The following is a 14,814-nucleotide window of genomic DNA, read 5'->3' on the forward strand; positions in this document are numbered from 1 at the left end:
TTAATAGTGGAACTGCCCAGGTTAGTGGAACTGCCCAGGTTGCCCAGGTCGTGTGAACCTTTCCAGCATATTCCCAGGCCAGATCTGTAAGCACTGTAGCATTGTTATTTCTTTTGAAGCTTGCCATTGTTTTCTGAGAGGAATCTATCTATTGTGAGGTCAGTCATCCTGTCAGCTGACTGTTTAGTACAGCCATTTGAGATTGATAGAGCTGTATAACTTCACTGAGGATTGACCTAATGAGAATATAGTCAGTCTCTTGACTGTAAACCACAATCAGGCCTACACACATTTCTATTAGCTGGCATGGGCCACACAATCATTTCTTCTCAGAGGCTTGTGAAAGGAATTCCTTCACTAGATGGTGCTATTCAAAGCATTCCTGGACAGAAGACTATAGCCAGAGGAGGGCAGCAGTGATCCAGAAACATACCTCTTTGCTATTCGACCAAAACAACATGAACAGCAACATAAATCACAGCAACATTAACTACAACAAAACACCACAACTAGTTAACAACATAAAATACCACAACAATGTAAACAACAACAACATAAAAACAGTCACATAAACCACAACAAGTTTACAACAACATAAAATACAGCAACATAAATCACAACAAGTTAACAATATAAAATACAGCAACATAAATCACAACAAGTAACAACATAAAATACGGCAACATAAATCACAACTAGTAAACAACAACATATTTAAATACAGCCATGCAAAGCACCTAAAATAGAGTAACATAATTCATATCAAATTAACAACAACATGAAATAAAGCAACATAATTCACAACAGCATTAAATACAACAAACAAGTTAACAGCATAAAGTAAAGCTAAACCACAACAACATATCATACAGTAGGCTGAAAACAACTACTGTAGTTAACAAATAACGACATAATACTGCAACGAAAACAACAACATTAAATACAGCAAAACACAAATAGTTAACGGCACAGAATGCAGTAGTAATCCACAAGTTATCAAAACCAATGTCAAATACAGCAACATAAACAAAAACAACATAAAATATAGTAACCTATAAGTTAACAAAATTAAACCAACGATTGGCACACATGCCCATTAGGTCAACAAAATAAAGTATATGTTTCAATAGGCCTGCCATGGCCTATATGCCACATTTTGCATAGTCTTGCAGAATATTGGATTATTAGGCTATACAGGCTGCTTTGTAAGTCTTGACCACTGACCCCAATGAACTCTAATCCCTTTGGATCCCCATGTGCCCCTCTTAGCACCCATGACTCTTTCATAAAGACTACCCCTCTTCTTTACATTTGAATGTGAGGTCTCTGTCTCTGTTATGATGACATTGATAATCACAAAGCACATGTTTAAAGTTTGAGATGAAAATCTTTCTTTCACAAGCAAGAAGGCTGATTATTTCATAGCCTAGAGTCAAATCCATTAACCATGTGTAACTGCAAATGGGTGAATTTGGTTACATTTGTACACTCAAATGAGTCAAATGAGTGCAAGTGTCTCAAATCATAAATAGTTCATGCATGGAACGTATGGCTACTAGTGTGTTTTGGCAAGTGCCCTGCCTGCATCCCAAGAGCAGTGGTGGAAAGTAACTAAGTGCATTTACTCAAGTACTGGGCTCAAGTACAATTTTGAGGTATTTTTTACTTTACTTAAATATTTCCAATTTTCAATACTTTTACTTCTACTCCACTACATCATGCAAATGTTGTACTTTTTACTCCACTACAATTATTTGAAAACTTTAGTTACTAGTTACTTTGTAGATTTGGATTACAAAACATACACTAACCACTTCAGCCCTATACATTTTGGCTATTTGAACATACCCGATCTATAAGCTCACAATGCGATGCATTGTGTAGATCTGCTATTTTCAAATGATCTGTATACGAACTTTCTACTTTTGGTACTTTAAGTATAGGCTACATTTTGGCACCAATACTTTTACACTTGTGAAGTAAATTTTGTATTCCGGACTTTTACTTTGTAACAGAGTATTTCTACATTGCCGTATTGATACTTGTGCAGTACTCTTTTCACCACTGCCCTCCTGCATCCCAAGAGGCTTTTTGGTCGGTATAGGTCCTCCCCCTTGTGTTTGCACCCCCCTCCCCATACCCATACCCCCCCCCCCTCCTCCTCTCTCTCTCTCTCTCTCTCTCTCTCTCTCTCTCTCTCTCTCTCACTCAATAATACCATCCCCCCATTTTGTGTGAATTTCTGTCAGTAACTACGCCGCTTTTCAGAAACCTTGCAGACGATCAGACGGGCCGCCAGCATTGACTGTCTGTCTGAACGAGGGGAAACGGGGACAACATTGAACTGTGTGTTGTTTGGAATACAAGACAGCAATAATAATATAATATTAATAACAACAATACTGCACACATCGGGTGAGTGTTGATTTCCAGGTGTTTTTTTTTTTTGCAAACAGATGTTCTTCTCTCGTGGTGATGATGTCAGTATACGTATATTGCAGTGAAAATATATGTGTGTTTTTTTTAATGTTGCGTGTTATTACAGTGTTATTACAACGTTATTACGATGCGTTGCGTTCACAAAAAGTGGCTTGGAATTAAAAACACGATCACTGACTGGCCAGTTGAGTGCAGCGGAATGTCTCTGTCCTTTTTTTTCTTTCTTTGACAAATTACACTCATGACACAATCGGTGGGGATTTAAATAAATCACGACCTCAGCTATTATCACCAGACATGCAGTATCTAGGCTAGATCTGTACTGTATTACATGTCCTATAGCTATACTAATAGTTTGGTGCTATAATAGGGCTCCAGTATGAACCAGTTCTATGGCTGATCGCTGGGGCATAATAACACACAGAGATTCACACAGGGATGATGTTTATTGTAAGGATGACATGCGTTTAAATGGACTGCATAGGAATTGCTGCTGTATAATCTCGGTGCTGGGACTGGTACTGTACATGTATGTCTGTCTGTCTGTCTGCCTGGTCGTGCACGCATGCATGCAGCATACAGCAGTCTAGAGGCATTTGGAAAGAGAGAGCCGTGCGGCTCAAAATGGTGTCTGTCGGGGTATTTCAGTGTGTGTGTGTGTGTGTGTGTGTGTGTGTGTGTGTGTGTGTGTGTGTGTGTGTGTGTGTGTGTGTGTGTGTGTGTGTGTGTGTGTGTGTGTGTGTGTGTGTGTGTGAGACCATTTTATAAAAGGCAAGTGAAATCCTCTGCTGCGCAGCAATGATGATGATGATGTTGTGAAGGGAAGGGATGCATCCAGATTCAGGAATAGTGTACAGCGCCGCCACGGCGGCCGCAAACTTCACGTTCAAGTTCAAGCTGGATGTGCCTATTTCTGTCACACGTACCGTGCGTACCACAGTCAGGCGCTGTGTGTGTGCGTGCCTGTGTGTGTGCATGCGAGCGTGTGCTTGTGTGCGCTTGTGAGTGCGTGTGTGTGCGTGCGTGTGTGTGTGTGTGTGTGTGTGTGTGTGTGTGTGTGTGTGTGTGTGTGTGTGTGTGTGTGTGTGTGCGTGTGTGCGTGTGTGTGCGCGCGCGTGTGTGTGTGTGTGTGTGTGTGTGTGTGTGTGTGTGTGTGTGTGTGTGTGTGTGTGTGTGTGTGTGTGTGTGTTTGATGCATGCAGCAGCTGCTTTTGTTAGGACTTTAACTGCATGGGAGCTTTGGAAATAGGCTGAGCAAAGGGCCCCCGTGGTCTGTGGCCCTTTAAGAACCACTTAAAACCCATATGGGCAATTGGAGTCCCTCAGGGCTCAATACTAGTGTATTTTCTGTTTTCTGTTATTGTGGGGAAAGCTTTTGCTGAAAATAGCCGATCGACAAGCTCACAATGTGATGCAACACATCCACTGGGGTTTCAGTGGTTAATTGTTACATGGTAAAATCCTGAAGGTTCATTTTAATGTACAATTGTAAGCAGGTCTATTGGTTACAGTTTGGTCTCACTCCCAGAATTACAAATTGAGATTAACACTGACGATTTCATTGTCTATATCTATACTGCAACGACAATAGCAACAGCAATGATGATGCAGATAATTAACAGGAGCCTTCAATTTGATTACTGCATATATTAAACGACGTGCTTTCTTTTTGTTGTCTTGCCATTCTATCTCAGGAGTTGTCCAGAGGGCGATGTTTTACCATTTTTAATAATAAAAAAAAAAGAAATGTACCCCATAAAACCGTGGCCACTAATTCTTTGCTTTTCACATCCATTGTTTCATGCCATGGATAGAGGCCTATGTGTATTATTTCTTCTATGTCATTTGAGCTCTCACTGCCTTTTCCTATCAAGAGAAGTGGAGGGGGGTTGAACTAACAGTCTCGGGCTAGCCAACTGAACAAATTCCCCGTCTCTCTATTATTGAAGATGTACAGAAAAGGTGGAGACTTTCTCAGCCTTGCTCCAGTTTTATTTCAATGCTCTTTCATCCCAATAGTGTTTCTGTGTGTGTTTGCTTTCCTGACGGGCTACACTATAGGCTCACCGTGGCGTACATTTAAATCCAGATGGCCTCTCTTATGTCGCTCTGAACATTTCAAGTCGCAGGCAGCCCTGATTTACCCTTTTATGCAAGTTGTTCAGCCGGAGGAGAGCTCAAGGACGTGTTAGAGGCCCTATGGCAAAACACTCCGAATGGTATGCTCAAAAGAAATGAGCCTAAAATCCAAAATCACGTAACCTCTCCAAGTCTTGAATAAAAAATGTGCTTTGTGCCCTTGCAGGCATAACACATTTTGACTGACGTACATTAGGTAACCTGAGGTGTTGTGCCGCTGGCTCCTTTCCAAGGCATCATGTACACAGCACACGGATATCTCAGTTCATGTTGGCTACAGGATAACATGCTTTGTGATTTAAATGAACACCCAGTGTTCACAAAATCCCTTCCGTCATTATTATAGTAAGTCCTCACAGCCATTTTCCAGCCAAGCACTATAGGCTAAGTCAATAGTTTCTCATGGCGACTGAGAGCACCACGCTGTGTGCACCTCACAAGAAGCTCAAACAGCATCGCAGTGGTATTGCGCATTTGGTTTAGTATTTAAGCAGTAGCAGCCTAATGAGTGCTGGGAGTTGGCGTGCTTGTTATCTCTCTGTCATTAGGCTGTGTTTAACAGAGGTAGCAGCATCAGACAGTGAGGTAAACACTGTAATGGGGTAGTGGCTGGTGCTCGAGAACATAATGATCAGTGGGTTAGGGTTGGTTTAGCAATGGCATTTTAAATGTTGTAAATGTTACTTTGTAGGCCTAATTGTTTACCACTTCCACATTTATCATAGCTAGCAGTCTGAATATTCTGGTTCGCCACAGGTTCTGCCAGGTGCTGTTATAGTGCTACTATACTGGCCCCATTGTACATTTGTCAGTTTTTCAAGCTAAGTTACAATCAGTCGCTGTCACTTAGCAAGTGAGCTTGCAAGCTAGCTGAAAATGGCTGTCAATTTCCAGAGAGGATTTCTTAGTTTGCTCTGTCCAGTTGAGTAACATATACATCTCTGCTTGTTGACTTGATTGTATTATTATTTTTTTTTTTATGTGGCCCCCTCAACCGAGATCACAAAATGGCCCACATTACAGCTCTAGACAATGTAATGCTGGTATGAAGTTCTTGGGCGCTGTCATAACATCCAGTAAGTATCGCTCTAGACCAGTGGTTCTCAAAGTGGGGTCGAGGACCTCCAAGGATGTTTGAGGGGGTCCCCAGCTAAATGAGTTAATATTGCACCAAAATCATGTTTTACCACTTTTACCTTATATTCAGTACATCGGCTATTTGAACATAATTATAATAGCATATCTGCAAGCTCACTACACGTTGTGATGCGAGTGTGATCTGCTATTTTCAAAAAAATATTCAGATCGGGGTCCACAGACAAATACATATTGATTTGCGGGTCCTTGACATGAAAATGTTTGAGAACCACTTCTTGTCTAGACAGTGTAATGTTGGTAACGCTGGTATAAATCTCTACGGGTGCTGTCATGAATGCAGTGCATCGCTCTATCTGACCATGTAATGCTGGCCAGTGGCCAGAGTTTGACATGTGCAAGGAATCTCTGAACTCTGCTTCACCCTCAGCGGTCCCTAGCCAACCTCCTTGACTTTGCCACAGGCAAGTAGATGAAGAGATATCCACAGACATACTGTAGCCATACACCATCTACAGGTGATGAGCCATGCAGGCCCTTAGCAAAGAGAGGAATATGGCTGAGGGAGGAATAAGTGTCTTGCCGTTTGAGACTGATTGGAGACATGGAGAGCGAAATGAGCAGGAGTTATTTGCTGCCATGCTCCAGCTCCACAAAGACGACGGCGAGCCCTGTTCCTTTGTTCTACTCCTCTCCCCTCCAGCCTCCTCGTCTCCCTCTTCTTGTTCCAGTTAGAGGCAGAGAGAGGGAGAGAAAGAGAAGGGAACCAGACTGCAGAGAGAATGGTTAAAACTGTCATTAAGGATATGCAGCACATGTTCCTCTGACAACTCCACACATAATACGATAAGATAAGTTAATATAAGACAAGACAAGACAAGACAAGACAAGATAAGATAAGATAAGATAAGATAAGATAAGATAAGATAAGATAAGATATTAAAGAAAAGCCTTTATTCAGGTGTCATTGCTGCAAAAAACAGTCAAGAACCAGACCAAATAAAAATAGGGATAAAATAAAATAGCGAAGTTGATGGCCCTGAGTATCTGCACTGAATCTCTGAATGAGTAAACATTACAGTCTAGCAATAAATATACAATAAATTACAGTGAATATATGAATGAGCATACTGTATATCTATTGCCAGTCAATATATTAATTAACCCCGCAAAAGAACCAGCCGAAACTCTCGTAGCGTTGCCTGTTGCTCAGGGCTCTGAGCGGGTGAGCGCTACAATTTGTATAATATTGTATATATATGTATAGTCTTATATTAGTATAAGAATATACAGTATGTGTGCGGTCTATCAACAGTGAATATGAAAATGAACATACAGTGCTCTATATACAGTCTTTCATCAGTGAGTACCTGGGTGAATTGAATATATGTAGAATGTATCAACATTTATCCTTAAAAGACAGCTGTCAAAGTTTTTCAATGTACTGTACATCCGTAGTCCATGCGCAAGTGCAGTCCATGCATGCAGGAGTCAGCAGTCAAAAGGTCAATGGTCAGTAACAGACAGCACACAGGTCTTAAGGATATCAAGCTTAGTTGTGGAGCCCTGATGGCTTGTGGAGCCTCTGCTGCTGGCAAAAAGGACTCAAGTTCGCTTGAGATGGCGCGCCTCCGTTGCGGTCCAAAACTATACGGGCTAAAGAAATAGCCCGCAGTTGTTGTAGGCAGAGGCACTTCCGCGTTGGCCAGAAGGGGGCGTGTTTATAGAACAACTGGTATAGACTTTGTAATGTCGCCTTCCTCATCATCCTCCGCTCTGCAACCACCTCCAGAGTTTCGTGTTCGACTCCAGCTACGGAGCTAGCCTTCCTCACCAGCTTGCTCATGTTTGTTGCCGTCAACTGTGTTGATACTCCCTACATATACCATGACAAATAAGAGGACACTGCTAGTACAGACTGCACAGCCATGCACATTCTAGGCATCCACAGATTAATTCTTTATCGAGAGTGACAGTGATTTTGAGTGTCACTGGTTTCGATCACAATTACTATTAGAACTACATTAGACAGGGGCAGCAGTGTTTCAGGAGTAGAGTAGCTATCTTGGAATCAAAAGGATCCCGGTTCGAACCCCTGGCTCCTCCTGGCGGCGTGTTGAAAAATGTGACAGTCACCATGAGTCGTGGAGAACGGTATTTTTGCTCCCATGTATGCCTAGAGTGTGTATTATGGAAGTAACAATAAATTCTGATTCTAAAGTGTCCTTGAGCAAGACACTGAAGCCCTAACTACTCCCGATGAGCAGGTTTGGTGCCTTGCATGGTTTTCTCTGCCATCACTGTCTGTGTGAATGGGTGAATGTGAAACACATCGTAAAGCACTTTGGATAAAGGTGCAATCTAAATGCCATTTAGATTAGATTAGATTTAGCATTTAGTAGATTTAGCATCACAATTGTATGTATCTGTCATTGAAAGTGGTCCAGAGCCTCATTCATGGCTCATACTAGTGATACCTAGGCAACACTCGACACTCACGTAGCGCTTAAACCCTATACTTAGTTGACCAGAGTCCCCCAAGGGTCTACACCAGTGGTGTGTTCTACCGTCAGATGCTGTGTACGGCGTATACCTTGAGATTTTTTTTTCGTCGCTACCGTATACCTTCAAAAACTGTTTCATCCATTGAAAACGCCAGAGCGTATACCCACGACCACGCGCATCATATCGTAGCGTATAACTTCCGAAAAAAACTAGAACACAACACTGGTCTACACTAAGCGCGACACAGAGTGCCACGCTATGAGCTTGTATATCTGCTATTTTTTTTAAATCGTGTGTGCAATTCTTTGAATATATATTTTTTAAAGCAAATATTTGTAAAAAAAAATGTTCCAGGGACCCCCAGAAGCAAAGATTTGAATTTAAAAAATCGCTTTAAAAGAATATATATAATCAAAGATTTGCCCAAATTCTCATCATTTTTCAAAAATAGCAGATCTACAAGCTCGTAGCTTGAGCTTATATGTCTGCAATTTTTTAATAGCCACAGAAATCTTAAAATGACAGATGCGTTCCCTGTGTTAATGGATTAAGACGATTCATTACCCAGGAAATGTCTTTGGAACTACAGATTGCATGTACATTACGTGTAGTTGCAGCGTTAATGTTTCAAAGCTCTACTAAAACGTGTCACTTGTGATGGCTATACCCAAGGAGCTGCGTATTATTGATGGTTCCCTTGTATCTGATTTATTTTTGGTTCTGTCTGCTTCTGTCAGTGCAGAATTTGATCCTGTAGTTTTCTGTGGAGCTTTGAACCACTGAATTCTCCCGTGCATCTCATGGGGCGGAGGGCTGAATTCATTCCCATAATACATCTTAAAAAGTTGCCAGAAGGCCGGGATTGTGAAATCACACGTTTGCTACTAGTAGACAGACAGCTTATAGTGGCAGCAGGGTGATTTAATGGTTTGAAAAGCCATTCCGCAGCTGGAAGTTCATTTGTTCAATCTCCACAACAGCACACCCAGTACACGAATCAGCAGACAATGTCTTGTAAAATTGCCCTTAATCAAGACACAGGTCCCCTACAATATGCTTATGGCTTCAGCTGAAAGGCTTAAACGGTGCTACATGGAGTTGAACAGGGGTATAAATGCCTTTGTCTTGTTCTTTAACTGTTTTCTGGTTAGAAGAAGCACGGCACAATCCCGAAGACAGTTATCATGTTTCATGACAGTGATACATAATGCACCGACATACGCTACCAATGACATAATAGCCTACAGTATAATGCATTTATTAAAGCTATGCTTCTGGAGCATTGTGATAATGAATAATTTCCTCGCTCTTTATCTAATTTATGAACCGCTTTCTACGTGATGTTAAAGATTAAATAGGCCTAAATTAAACTGTACATGGCATTTTAAAGAACACAAGGTCAATTGAACAAATAGACCCCAGCCGTCTACATTTATGTGACAAAGCGAGAACTAGTGGCGATATGAGATGAGCCTTTATCAGCAGAAAACAAAAAAAAAGGTGAAAAGATGGTGCTGTAGCATCGCAGGGTCACCTCCATCACTTCTAGGCCTAGATGTGTGACTGATTGCAGTTGGAGATTAGGTTACAGTGCCATGGGACTATGCTGTTCAATGAAGGTCATAAAGAGGATGATGGCAAATAAATGAGCTTGGTGGGCAAAGTACAGTACAGTATAGTGAAAATAAATGAGCTTGGAGGGCAAAGTATACAGTATAGTGAGGAATTTAACTCTCCACATGCTGTAACGGCTAATCTAGTTTCATTCCCCACGGTGTGTGAGTATGTATGTGTGTGTGTGTGTGTGTGTGTGTGTGTGTGTGTGTGTGTGTGTGTGTGTGTGTGTGTGTGTGTGTGTGTGTGTGTGTGTGTGTGTGTGTGTGTGTGTGTGTGTGTGTGTGTGTGTGTGTGTGTGTGTGTGTGTGTGAATTAATTGCTTAGGTCTCCAACCATTCTTAGATTGGTGCTGCTGTCACTCTCAGCGTTTTGTGATTTATGCCTTTGCAGTTAGTGTTGACCTTCCTACACATCCATCTGCTCTGCCGTGTTAAGCTCATTGACCTTGACTCCCAGTCTACATTATTACCAATTATTTTCAAAACATATCTCTGTTAGTTGGATTTGGTAAATAATAATACAAAAATGAAATAACATTTTCAGGTGATAAAAACCAAACCTAAAATAATTTGCTTCTATCCTGTCTCACATAAGTTTATTGTCATACTCTTTTGGATTTGAACTACTGCTTACTACTACTAATAATAATCATTATCATAATCATATGACATAGTGTTTTGGAAATTGGTCTGCAGTGGTCTGCAAGTATACCGTGGGTCATAGTAAGGTCCTCTCTCTTCCCCCTTCATTGCTACACTCCTCACTCTTTTCTATTATTCCCCCCATGGGGTCAATACTTTCTCCCCCCCCCCCCCTTATTCCCTCTACACCAAACCTCTTTGCTGAAAATAGGTGATCTACAAACAAGTGTAGATCGGCTATTTTCACCGAATTGTCGTCTATCTTTGCCAAATGTTAGCCTATTATTAGGGTTCATGTGGTTAAGCTCATATTTAAATGCTTCACCACATGAAAGGTGTCGCTCGCGAGAGTAACACAATTTCAAATGTTATTTTCCTCAAGCGACAAGTGTAAGTTAGGCCTTAAACTGCTGCCATTTCTTTCTTCCTTCGCTTGTTCTGCTATAATTGCACTCATCATTTCCTTTTCCTCTTGTAATTTCACAGATTTTTCGTTGTCATCCCTCACTAGCATTGCCATGAGAATGGCCAACGGGCTGCAATCCGACCAATTCAATTTCTTGTACCAGCCCGAAAGTGCTCAGAACCTGAAGAGGTCAGTGTAGAAAATCTTGTATTTAAATCCCCCCCTCCCCCCCAATGTGTTTAACATCATCTGTGGGTTTCCACCTGCCTCTGGCACCAGTTATCACATTTCAATGGCTTTTGAAGACAATTCAAAGGATGAAACCAAATCATATTTGATCTCTGAAGTGGTTTCTATATATAAATGGTATTTGATTTATATTCATATGCATATTTTTGAAAGAAATATAATATTACATTGGAATTATAAATATGTTCTATTAGTAATAATGTTAGTAATTCCGTTTTGTTAAAAAAAAATATGAAGGAGCATTGCTATGTGTAAGCCTGCTTTAGAATATTGGATTTAATACTCATCAGTATTAAATCTTCCTTCTAAAAGGAAGCCTCTTCTAAAAAGATGATGTTTTTCATGCATTGAATAAAGTAAACATGAGCAAGTTTCTCTCTCTCTGCAACATGGGAACTGACTGTCTCGACAATGTCATTAAACAGCTTAAGAGTTTTGAATTCAAAATGAGATAGAACCAAAGGAAGTCTGCCACAAGGGGCCCTGGTGCAAGAGTTGCTGTGTTCTCCCCTGCTATACATGAAGAACTGCACATTCTGTTTATTAATTACACTTTAACCACATTCTGGGCATGTCATAATAGGCAAACTTTCATCAAAAATAGGTGAACATTCAGCCAAACTAGCAGATCTACAAGCTCACAATGAGTCATGTTGCGTCGTGTTGTGAGCTTGTAGATTGTCTATTTTCGGTAAAGTGATTTTGGTGTAGAGGGGGATAACGGACAATGACGAATATTGTGAGTTAAATTTAAGAGGAAGTTGTTCATGTTGGGCTGGTATCCCTCCTCCCCTCTTTCTTGCCCCAGCCCAGCCAAAAATACCCATAACCTTCATTCCAGTCCCTATACTCCCACAGTTCTCACGTCCTTTGTAATTCCATCCATCATCCCTTTGTCTTAACTACGGCTGTGTCTCAGCTGCCTGCTGCCTCGCTGCCTGATTAGCTACCGTCCTTCCAAGGTGATGTTTTTTGTGTGGAGTTACCTGAAAGTGAATGTGATTGAGACAGGCTTCCAAAGGCAGCAAGGTCATCATGAACTTGAATGTTTTTTCTTTTTTTTTTCTCGGTTGTTTTATGTACTGTACATAATCAAGTGACCTCTTACTTAGCGGATAACGTTAGCCATGCACGTGAATTGTATCTGTGTTTAAACAGGCTTTTGGTATTTATGAGGCACCATCTCCTTTGAACATACTGAAATAAAAATGGTTTCACTTGGCTTAATTTGAAAACAAATTAGCTGTTTTTTTTATGAAAGACATTACAAAAAATAAATAAATACTAATTATGTTAAAAATACAAATAAATACTTTGAGAGATTGAATAATATGACTGAGTAGCTCTGTCGGTGGAGCACTCGGCTTTGTACCACAAGGTTCTGGGTTCGATCCCGGGAACTGCCGTCTCGGCGTCTGAATAGCACGGCTTGATCATGCGGTAAGTATGGGAGCTGATTGTAGGACTTGCGCTCTACCTTACCAATCCAGGGGTCTAAAGCATTCAAATGGGGATAGACACCCTCATTCTCATCCGTTACCGACAATAAGCTGTCCGACCTACTTACTTAAGAATGTTACTTTACTAAAATCAAATACACTTGAATAGTGCATGAGTCACGTTTTGGCAAATGTAAGTCACTTAATGTTCGCACAGAGTTTTGGGATATTCTACACACTACCGTATAAGAATACTTCTATGATCAGCCAAACGAAGGCATGCCTTTATGATAACTTCTGAAATGGGACAGTCCGTGGACTTCTCAGATCGAGATACGTTTTTGCCTGTCTCCACATCCCATTGTGCTGTTGTTATCTTTCTTATTCAGCCATGTTGTATTTGACATGTCAACTTTATTTTTATTGTATTTTTTGTATTCCTTATTGCTCCAGGGCCTCCTCACAAGTCCCTCCTGTCTTAACTGACCTTTCCCTAATTCCTTCATCTCCTTCAAGCCTCTCCCTCTCTCCCGCAGCTGTTCCTCCTCTATTAATACACTGATGTTTATCTTTTCTTGCCAGTCTTCCCTCTGTCCTTTCTTTTGACTTTGAACTAGTTCATTCGCTTCACTTACACAACTGTATGGCTTTAAACTTAACACATGGCAAAAGCTCACTGTTAATTTGTAAGATAATTGGCTACAGTAGTTAGATTTTAACGGCAGCCTATAGAGTAGGCAAGGAAATGAGGAAATGAGGTTTCAGTGTGGCACAGATGGTGACTTCATTCGGCTTCATCTGTGACTTCATCAGTAATGAAGTTGTGCTTGTAACACGCTTTGAACTCGAGCATTTTGTTTGTCTAAAACAGCATATTCATAGCCAGTGGGAGATGATGTTAGCTGATGCCAACACACAAATGTGTAGTCAAACTTTATCCCTCAGGGTATGGGGTGTCGTGTGTCTACTTTAGCATGTCCAAAATAACAGTGCATCTATGTATCTATCTATCTATGCACGAAATCTGTGTGTCTGTCTGTCTCACACATACTGTAACTGTACCGTCTGACCGATCGACTTCAAACGAGGCGTGTGTATCACAGAGGACCAGAGTTGTGCCAAGTGGGAATTTGGCCGGATAAGTGGTTGTCCAGAACGAAAAAATCCAGAAATCTCTCTTATCTGTCTGTCTATCTGTCCGTCTGTTTGTCTCATTGTGTCCCATTTAATGTTCATATATGGAGATCTCTGTCTGTCTATCTCTCTGTTTGAGTCCTTTTTATGCCCATGTATGGAGATCATGTCCTGAATATGTCATCATTGTAGACTGGCCTCAAGTACTATGATAATGGGTGCACTAAGTACTCTGACAACGGGTACAATGTGTACAATGGTACAACGAGTCGTGGGTTGCTTAACCGGTGCCAGAGGGGTGTGCGTTCCCAACACCATCGTTCCCAACACCATCGTTCCCAACGCCCATTGCCATCATTTAAATTAGAATGCGCCCCTCGGAGCGCAGGTCTCCGCCAGGCCAGGCTGCGTACCCAGGGCCCGCAAACGTTGGAAGGCAGCCAGCGCCGATATGGGCTGTTGCGTCATGATCCAAGGAATCCTGGGAGAAAAAGATTTTGAACTCTTTTTATAAGAGTTCAAAAGTGTGAAGTGGGCTGTTATAGTGCCACCATGAGGCGGCACTATACTTGGCCTACTGGGAGTGTGCGTGCAAAGTTTCACGCCGATTGGAGATTAGCTGCTCACACACACACACACACACACACACACACACACACACACACACACACACACACACACACACACACACACACACAGACAGAGACAATAAATTGCCAAGCAAAATATGCAATTAAATGTGGACATTGCCAAACTAAATCCTTGACAAAAGGTTAAATGTAGACATTTCCACTCTAAATATTTAACAAAGCGTTAAATATAGAAAAACAGGCAGACATGCAAATACTGTAAGTGGGATGTTGCATGCGTCGCATACACCGCAGATGGGAAGAAGAAGTGGACACATGCAATGAGTTACCTCATTTTGCACTGCATGGGGCCTTAGTGAGTTTAACAAAGTTTCAGGTAACAAACCGCATGTACTATCTTCACACATCCCCTCACAGGCTTTTGTTTCCATCTTTATTGGATCTGAATATTGAATCGCTTCATTCACAAGTGACTGCAGAGGCAACTGTCTTGTGGCATTGATGCATAGGGCAGGGTAGGCATAAGTACAGCAGGTGTGTGCACATGGTGCTGGTGCAGA

At 41.3% G+C, this 14,814-nt stretch overlaps 1 protein-coding gene across 3 annotated transcripts in view; it reads left to right on the forward strand.

The window, feature by feature from the left end:
- Nucleotides 1-2,224: 2,224 nt before the first annotated feature.
- LOC311057535 (protein FAM168A-like) overlaps nucleotides 2,225-14,814 on the forward strand; it is a 45,315-nt gene continuing 32,725 nt past the window's right edge. For 2 of the 3 annotated variants that reach the window (XM_084074508.1, XM_084074510.1), the window contains exons 1-2: nucleotides 2,225-2,415; nucleotides 10,923-11,031. In XM_084074508.1, coding sequence (XP_083930634.1) covers nucleotides 10,955-11,031 — 77 coding nt within the window. In that variant the 5' untranslated portion in view covers nucleotides 2,225-2,415; nucleotides 10,923-10,954. The remainder of the gene's footprint in view (nucleotides 2,416-10,922; nucleotides 11,032-14,814) is intronic. The other variant, XM_084074509.1, reaches the window with a different exon arrangement.

This window comes from Gymnoscopelus microlampas (genome assembly GCF_963454915.1).
Source record: "Gymnoscopelus microlampas genome assembly, chromosome: 12".
Lineage (NCBI taxonomy): Eukaryota > Metazoa > Chordata > Actinopteri > Myctophiformes > Myctophidae > Gymnoscopelus > Gymnoscopelus microlampas.